Here is an 8040-nt window from a genome sequence, read left to right on the forward strand (position 1 = left end):
CGGTGTGTCGCTGAGGAGAGACACTCGCAGGGCACTGAGCAGCCATGGCGGTGTGTCGCTGAGGAGAGACACTCGCAGGGCACTGAGCAGCCATGGCGGTGTGTCGCTGAGGGGACACTCGCAGGGCACGGAGCAGCCATGGCGGTGTGTCGCTGAGTGGCCACACTCAAGATGCCGGCGCGGCTGCGCCCGCCCCGCCGTGACGCGCCGCGTCAGCTGACGGCGGAGCCGCCGGTGGTGGCGGCGGGGGGCGGGCGCCGGCACTCGGAGTCGTCCGCTGCCGCCGCGCAGAGCCGCCGCCGGGCCTGAGGCCGAGCCGCCGCCGCCATGCCGTCGGAGAAGAGCTTCAAGCAGCGCCGCACCTTCGGTGAGCTCCCCGGGAAGGGACGCGGCGGGGCAGGGTGGCTGACAGGGCCCCGCCGGCTGCCACGGCCCCCCGCGGGCCTCGTCGCTGCGGGGGCGGCCGGCGGCGGCCGCTGTCGCCGCGGAGCGCTGTCGGGGCGGGGGGATCGGCGGGGCGGGGAGGGGACAGCGCTCGTTAGGGGCCGCGGACATCCCTGGGCAGCCCAGGCCGCGGCCGGCTCCCGCTGACAACGGCGATCCGCGGCCGGAGCGGGCCCGGCCGCCCTGCCCCGGTCACCGGCACGGTCGTGCGGCTCCGTCGAGGGCCGCGCGGGCGGCTGGGGCGGGAGGAGGAGTCGCCGCCCGCTCGGGGCTGAAATGGAAACAAACCCCGGCCCGGCGGCTGCGGCGCTGGTTCCGCCCCGGCGAGGCGTGCCCGGCCTCCTGGCCGCGGGGCCAGCGCCAGCAACTTTGGGCAGGGCTCTGTCCGGGGATGGCTGAGCGAGGTCTGGAGGTGCGTGTCAGCGCTGCGCTGGGAGACGGCCTTAGAGTGGAGAGATCGCCTCTCCACATCATCCATTATGGACTGCAGAAGCCCCAGGAGCCTGGAACCATCCCTGGGCGATGTGTGCCAGGAGCTGGGGCTGCCCTGCCCTTCCCTCCCGATGCGTCTGCTCAGTGTCCGGCCTCGTCTGCGCTATTGACAGCAGAATTAAGCTCCACTTGCAGTTTGGTACTTGGCACAGTGTGAGGAATTCTCTACCCAGGGAGCTGTGAGTGGCCAGGGATGTGTGCCTCCCACCTCCATTTGGTTATTGTAAACTAGCAAAGCATCAGGAAGAGCTGTGTAATGATGGCTGTGAAAATGAGATTAGCCTCTTTCTAGAAGGAGCAGCCTTGGTAGGGCAGTGCCAGTGCTTCTGCCTGTGCTTAGGATGGCACCAGAGCAGTCCAAGAGCTCGGTGTCTGTTGGTGTGTGTCGGTGAGGTAGGCTGAAACGCTGTGAGGGTAACAACAACTGGCAGGGTAACCTGTTCCTCTCTAAAATCCCACATGTAAAATGGAATCGGTGGAAGTAATTGATCAGATTTTCTCTTCCTTCTGCCTTTGGGTTCAAGTCAAGCTGCTTAAGAGGGCTTTGTGGTGTGCCCATCCTTGCCTTTGCTGCTCTAACCGTAAGCTGCTCCCCACACCGAAGCGGGGAGGATTTTGATCTAACAAAGTCTGTGTTTCAGCTGCCCCCTTTTTTCTTGGAGCCTTCCAAAACGTTTGTTGACCCCATTGCCTGTCAGCAGCCTCTATTGCCGGTATTAAGTTCAGCTAGGATGGCAGCCAAGCAGTTGCCACTGCAACTAATGTCGTCAGAGAACAGTGTTTATCTGTGGCTGACTGGAGCCTGATTTTGAACACTCCATATACAACAACCTCAGTGATTTGTCTGGTTTGTGTTCCCCCTGCTCCAGGGAGTTCTGAAGAACACTGTCCTGAATGAACCTGTTCCAGCTGAGAAGTTCTTCAGACCTCTCAGTGCTTGGCTGACAGTTGATCTCATTCACTCCCAGTATCTCCCGTGTTTCTGCTTAATCTTAAGAACTATTTTAATGAGGCAGTAGCTCTGTCCTTGAAGCGTTAATGCCAGTCCTTAAGAGCCAGGCTGGGGCTGTGGGACTTGAAGCAGGATGGTTCCTGCAGTCAGGTGAAGCCTTTGCATACTCCTTGCCTTAGTTCTGCTTGATTCACCAGCTTCACAACCCTGATTCACGTGAGCTGCATTTCCTCCCGGCGCTCTTCAAAGGGCTGCGAGTGCCATTAGCATAGCCGAGTGCCATTAGCATAGCCGCCGCGAGCTGGTGCTGATCTAAGCTCTTCCTCTCCCGTGAGCGGCACCTCTCCCTTAGGTTGGTGTCTGGTAAAGCTGTGATGCAACGCTAAATCTCTCCAGGAGGTGTTTATAAGACGGAGATGGCCTGGAAAGCCCCGTCTCGCTGCAGAGGTTAAAATAGAGCTCGTTGAATCTGAAAGCAAGGCAGGGTAGAAGCAGATGCAACTCTGAAATCAACCGTGTCTGTTTACTTTGGCTCAGACACGTGCTTTAGCCCGGTTTATAATATCTCTGCTATTACTATTTCTGTCTGAGGAGAGGTGAACTTTATCCTGAAAGCAGGGAAGTGCCTGGGTGCAGGAGAAACCTCCCAACGGCTTCTGCAGCAACGGGCACAGCGTTAACCAAACCAGAAGCCTCTCATTTGGTAATGGTAGAAGGCAGAGGGTAAGCTGATGCTGCCAGGCTGCAGCTCCTCCTGGGTCACAAGGAGTTGTGGACAGCTTCCCCTTGTGGGATCTCGTGGGAGTAGCACAGTGTACCTGGTCGTTGGCTTGGGTGGTGTAACTTGATGGCATAGATTTATGTGATGAAACATCTGCTTTAGTGGACAGGAAAGGAGGGGAGTGTGGGGAGGAAGCTGCCTCCTTCAACGCTTTGCAGGAGGCCCTGGCAGTGTGTGGGCAGGACTTGTCACCTTGGGTTAAAGAGCAAAGTGTCACCTGTCAAAGGAGAGGTTTGACCCGTGACACCGCTGTCCCGCCTGAACAGCTTTGTGCCTGAATTGGCTTCGGTGGCTCTCACCAACAGGCAAGTTCAGTGGTGGGGAAACAAGGTAATGACAGCATTTGGTGTGGATATGTGAAGAAACTTTCCCTTTCATCTCTTGCAGAGCAAAGAGTGGAAGATGTCCGACTGATTCGAGACCAGCATCCAACTAAAATACCAGTAAGTCTGGTCCTTCTCATTTTTCACTTCAGTTCCCAGTCTCGTGTCCTTTTTAGCAGTTGGAAACCTGTGAAAGACTTGCCCTGATGAGACCAAACTGCAGTTTGGCCATTCAGGGTTGTTAAGGCTGGGTTTCAGAAACGTTCTCAACGCAGTAGCTGGCAGTGAGTGTGGCAGAGCAAGGTGCTCACTGGGGACTGCAGGAAATGGGCTTTCTGGTGTATTGCGGTTCTCTGTTGTCACTTCAAAGAAAACCACAGCCCAGCTCTTCTCTCTCAGTGTTTTATTTCTGCAAAAGAGGAGTCTGGAGAGGCCAACTGAGAAGAAGACACAGTAATGTAGAGACAGATGTGGCTTTCATCACCAGTCTGTGCTGGGAAAGACAGGAGTGTCTGCCTTCCAGGAAATGGGGCTGTGCTTGAGGCCTCCAGAAATGCTCCTGGGCTCTCAGAGCCCTCCACTCACCTCAGAGAGGGCATCAGCCCTCATGACAGGACAAGGGGCAACAGGTACAAGCTGCAAGAGAAGAGGTTCCAAAGAAACACAAGGAGAAATTTCTTCAGTGAGAGGGAGCACTGGAAGGGGCTGCCCAGATGGGCTGTGGAGTCTCCTTCTCTGGAGACATCCAAACCCAGCTGGATGAGTTCCTGTGTGCCCTACTCTAGGTGGTGCTGCTCTGGCAGGGGAGTTGCACTGGATGGGCTTTCGAGCTCCCTTCCAGCCCTTGAGATCCTGTGATTAGCAGTTCTGGATGAGATCTGATGGCAATGTCACACTAGATAAATCCATCCTGCCCTGTCAACATCCCTCACTTTGCTGCTGGAAACATTATCTATTGGTTATGATCTACCTTTTTAACAACAGTGGGGTTTTTCTCCAGAAGGAGCCAGCATTTGTTTAAACAGGTGTGAGGAAATCCTTCTTTGATGTCATGGAATTGGCTCAGGATCTCTTCACCTTTGCAACTTTGGGGAATCAACACGGCCAGACGCTGTGAGCGTGGAAGTGATCCAAGTGAGTGGTGTCACAGAGCTGCCCTTGGTTTATCAACAACAGAACCTCTGTGGCCTTGGAAACAGGAGCTAAAAGCAGGAACTGGATGCAGTTGCTGGGCAGGGTGCTACTTCAACTGGCAAATCTGCAATTTCCTGGTGAATTAAGTCATTACTACGTAACAGTCTCGACAGAATTACTGGCTCTTGGGCATGCTGTCTTGAGATTAAGGAGGAAATTCTCTCCTTTGGGGCTTTATGTCCTTCAAAAGTAGCTTTCTCTCATGGAAGGTGACTGGGATAGCACACTAACCTGGAGGTGTACTGCTTGGAGAGAGATGATGGCCTGAAACTGGAGAAATTCCAGTGAAAGCTGCTCGAGCTTGCAGACTTCCTTAGCAGCCCAGGCTGCCAGCTGGACAGGGGTCAGTGCTCTTACCTTTTCTTGGGTTTCCTTGTTGCTGGGTGATTTGGTGGTAGATTAAATGATTCCAGCAAATGATCTGTTCTCAAACTGCACCGAAGCTGTGGCCCTGTTGGAACAGAACAAGAGGAGCACATGAAGATAATTGTTAGCTGTTCCTTTTCAGGCTGGAGACACAGCACTGGAGTTCAGCTGAAATGGCTGTACTCACTGTGCACAGGATGGAGAGGGGAGGGACAGACACTGTGTCTGCTGCTCACATCTCCTGCTTCTTTCCCTTTGTGTTTCTTCTCAGGTGATCATTGAACGGTACAAGGGAGAGAAGCAGCTTCCAGTTTTGGATAAGACCAAGTTCCTGGTGCCAGACCACGTCAACATGAGCGAGCTAATCAAAATCATCAGGTAATGTGCTGGGACTCCAGAGTGAGCTGCATCAACCCAGGACTGGGATTCTGGTGGATGCATTTGGGAACTCACCTGATGAGCACTTGGTGTCATCACTAAAGCTAAATTCAGGAGAGGGTGCTTTGGTGTGGCTGACCAACTGAAAAGGGCTGAGTCTGCTTTCAAGAGGAATAACCAGAGATGTAGGAGGGAGTCTGGGGCTGTGAATCCTCATGTAACTTGGGTACTTCTGGCCCAGGGCTCCTGTGCTTTCTACTTGGCTGTTTTGGGATGCTTTCTGCAGTGCTTCTCCCCACACCCTGGAGGGGCAGCTTGGGCTTGTAGCCAGAGCTCTGCTGTTGTTTAAGGTTGATGCTTTGTGGAGTGAGCTCTTCCTCAAAGACAGCCCTGAGGCCTGACAAGCACCCGCTCAGAGCAGCGGCTGTGTCCCAGCTCTTTGCACAGAGCTTGGCTTCGAGGGCTGCCCTGCTCTGCTGTTGGAGCTTTGCTTCCAAGGAAAGGGGAAATAGCCATGGAGAATGGAAACTGTGTGGTCTAGAACTGTGGTCAGAAATTCTGCTGGAAGGGCATTGCTCCTGGCTTGGAAGGAATCTCTGATTACTAAGAGTTCTCAAGCAGTCAATTTGGAAGTTAGCAGCAAACCAGAGGTTGCTCTTTGTTGGTTGTGCTGTAGCGGGGAGCAGGTTCCTGGAGGCCACAAGCTGTAAAAACAGAGCTGTCCCACGTGTCCAAACAATTCCCTGCCTCTGAGGCTTGTACCAAAACTGGCAAGCAAATCCTGGCTCTGACAGGAGAAAGAAAGTGAGATGGGGTTTGGAAGCAGGAACCAGGTAGCTCAAGTCTTCCAGAATTTCTAAGGGACATGAAAGGCCCTGGGCAAGAACACTGGCAGCCAGCTGAAGGATTTTCCTCACCTCTTTTCTTTGGCTTCATTGTTAATAGATGACTTGTTTCCAACTGGATGTGGTCCTCAGCCAGCTCCTCTTATGTGCAGCAAATCCTTTCCTTCCCAACCCTCAGGTAGCTGCTGCCTGTTGTCTCTGGAGTGCCCAGAGCATGGTTTTGGAAGAGTCCCTTTCCAGGGCTGTGGCTGGAGGCCAAAGAAATCCTCATTTTCAGCTGCTGCTGCCCCTCAGCAGGGACGGGAAACTCCTCTGATTGGATGTTCTTTCCTTCTTTCTTGGGCTGCACCTCCACCTGTCTGAGTTCCTCTTGCTTGGTTTGTGAAGTAGTACGAGAGCTCCTCCCTGCAGACCTGCTTCCAGTAGGCAGTTAGGCAGTTCCTAGACAGTGGGCACTGAGCTGGGGGAAGGGGCTGGAGCACAAGGGTGCTGGGGAGGGGCTGAGGGAATGGGCCTGTTGAGCCTAGAGAAGAGGAGACTGAGGGGAGACAGCAGCACTCTCTGACACTCCCTGCCAGGAGGCTGCAGGGAGCTGGGAGTCAGTCTCTATTCCCCAGTAATGAATGACAGGACAAGAGACTCAGGTTGCCCCAGGTGAGGTTGAGGTTGGAGCTGAGGCAGAACTGTTTCCCTGAGAGGGGTGTCAGCCCTCGTGCCAGGCTGCCCAGGGAGCTGGGGGAGTGCCCAGCCCTGGAGGGATCCCAAAGCCCTGGAGCTGAGGTGCTGAGGGCCAAGGGTCAGTGGTAGGCTGGGCAGAGTGAGGGGAGGGCTGGGACTGCAGCAGCTTCAAGGGCTTGTCCAGCTGAAATGATTCTGTGAAATCCCTGTTTCCCCCCATGTGGGATGAAGGATCCAAGAGAGCTCCTCCAGCCAGGCGCTGGCTGTGCCAGGCAGTCTGCACTCACTCACTCTCTGCCCTTCCCCTGACACTTCTCCTGGCAGGGAGAGGAGGGACAGGCTGCTGCAAAAGTTAAACACGAGCTGTTACAGAGCTGGGACAGAGTTTAGAAGGTGCAGGGCCTCTGCCTGTGCTGCCTCCTGTTTTCACTCCTCTCTGAGGGGTTGCATTGCTGCTGAGGTGCTGCTGAGCTCAGCTGCCAGCGTGCTGTGGCACAGCGATGGGCCTTGGCCTCTTCCCTGGCTTTGTGGCTTTTCCAGCCACCTCCTGTCAGCAGCTGCCTCCAGACTGGGCTTAGATGAACCAACACAACACTGGGGAGCGGAGCAAACACCTTCTCCTCAGCAGGGCTGCTCAGGGGTGCACCTCCCGCTGCTGCTGGGGGTGGGTGATGTTTTGCCTCTGTGGCGGGGACGGGAGTGCACAGTCAACCCCTTCCCACCCTCCACAGGCGACGCCTGCAGCTCAACTCCAACCAGGCCTTCTTCCTGCTGGTGAACGGACACAGCATGGTCAGCGTCTCCACACCCATCTCCGAGGTGTACGAGAGCGAGAAGGACGAGGACGGCTTCCTCTACATGGTCTACGCCTCTCAGGAGACTTTTGGAGCGCAACCTTCCATCTAAGGCTCGAGGGCGGCTTCCAGCCTTGGAGTCTGGGTTCCCCTTGGCCATCGCCCCCCACTCCTCCCCACACACACCCCAGGGAAAGAAACGGATGTCCCTTAGCATAGTGTCGCTCTAGCAGGTGTCTCATCTCCCCTCGCCTTGTTTGTGACTGTGAATGAGTGCAGACCAGCTCCTCCGCCTTGCAACCTGCTGTACGTCCCACACAGGCACAGTCACGGCTCTGGACTTGAGGGGTGGAACCCGATGGCGCTGGCAAAGGAAGGGACACTCGAGTGACTCTTAACAAGCAAACGGGCACCAGGGAGGAGCTGGAGGGTTCTGTGTGACAGTTTCCTGGAAAATCTCCCTCTGATTTCCTTGAAAGTTTTGTTTGTTTTTCTTTCTCCAGTGGGAAATGCTTCTCACACGGGTCTGTTCTGAAGCAGAGCTCAGGCTCCTGCAGCTCGCTCCCGCTCGGCAGCGCTGGGGCGGGTGCTTGGGGCGAGCCGGGGGCCTGCAGCTCTCCTCGTCTCCCTTTTATTTGTTGTGTGGCACCACAGGCGTAGGAAAGGTGCCAGTTTCTGAAATACTCATACCAAACAGCACAGCTTTATCGTAGGTTTAGCAAGTGTTTAACTGTAAAATACTCACCTGGACAGGCAACACTGAAATAAACTCCAGTCTGTTATGAATTTCTAA

General features: G+C 55.2%; 1 protein-coding gene across 1 annotated transcript; it reads left to right on the forward strand.

Annotated features, from left to right (window-relative positions):
* The first annotated feature begins 235 nt into the window (after window positions 1–235).
* Window positions 236–8040, forward strand: MAP1LC3B (microtubule associated protein 1 light chain 3 beta). Its single transcript, XM_062007143.1, has 4 exons — window positions 236–367; window positions 3057–3112; window positions 4824–4930; window positions 7185–8040. Exons 1-4 carry the CDS (start codon window positions 328–330, stop codon window positions 7357–7359), a joined length of 378 nt encoding a protein of 125 aa, XP_061863127.1. The 5' UTR covers window positions 236–327; the 3' UTR covers window positions 7360–8040.

Source organism: Colius striatus, chromosome 14 (assembly GCF_028858725.1).
Source record: "Colius striatus isolate bColStr4 chromosome 14, bColStr4.1.hap1, whole genome shotgun sequence".
In the NCBI taxonomy this organism is placed as follows: Eukaryota; Metazoa; Chordata; class Aves; order Coliiformes; family Coliidae; genus Colius; species Colius striatus.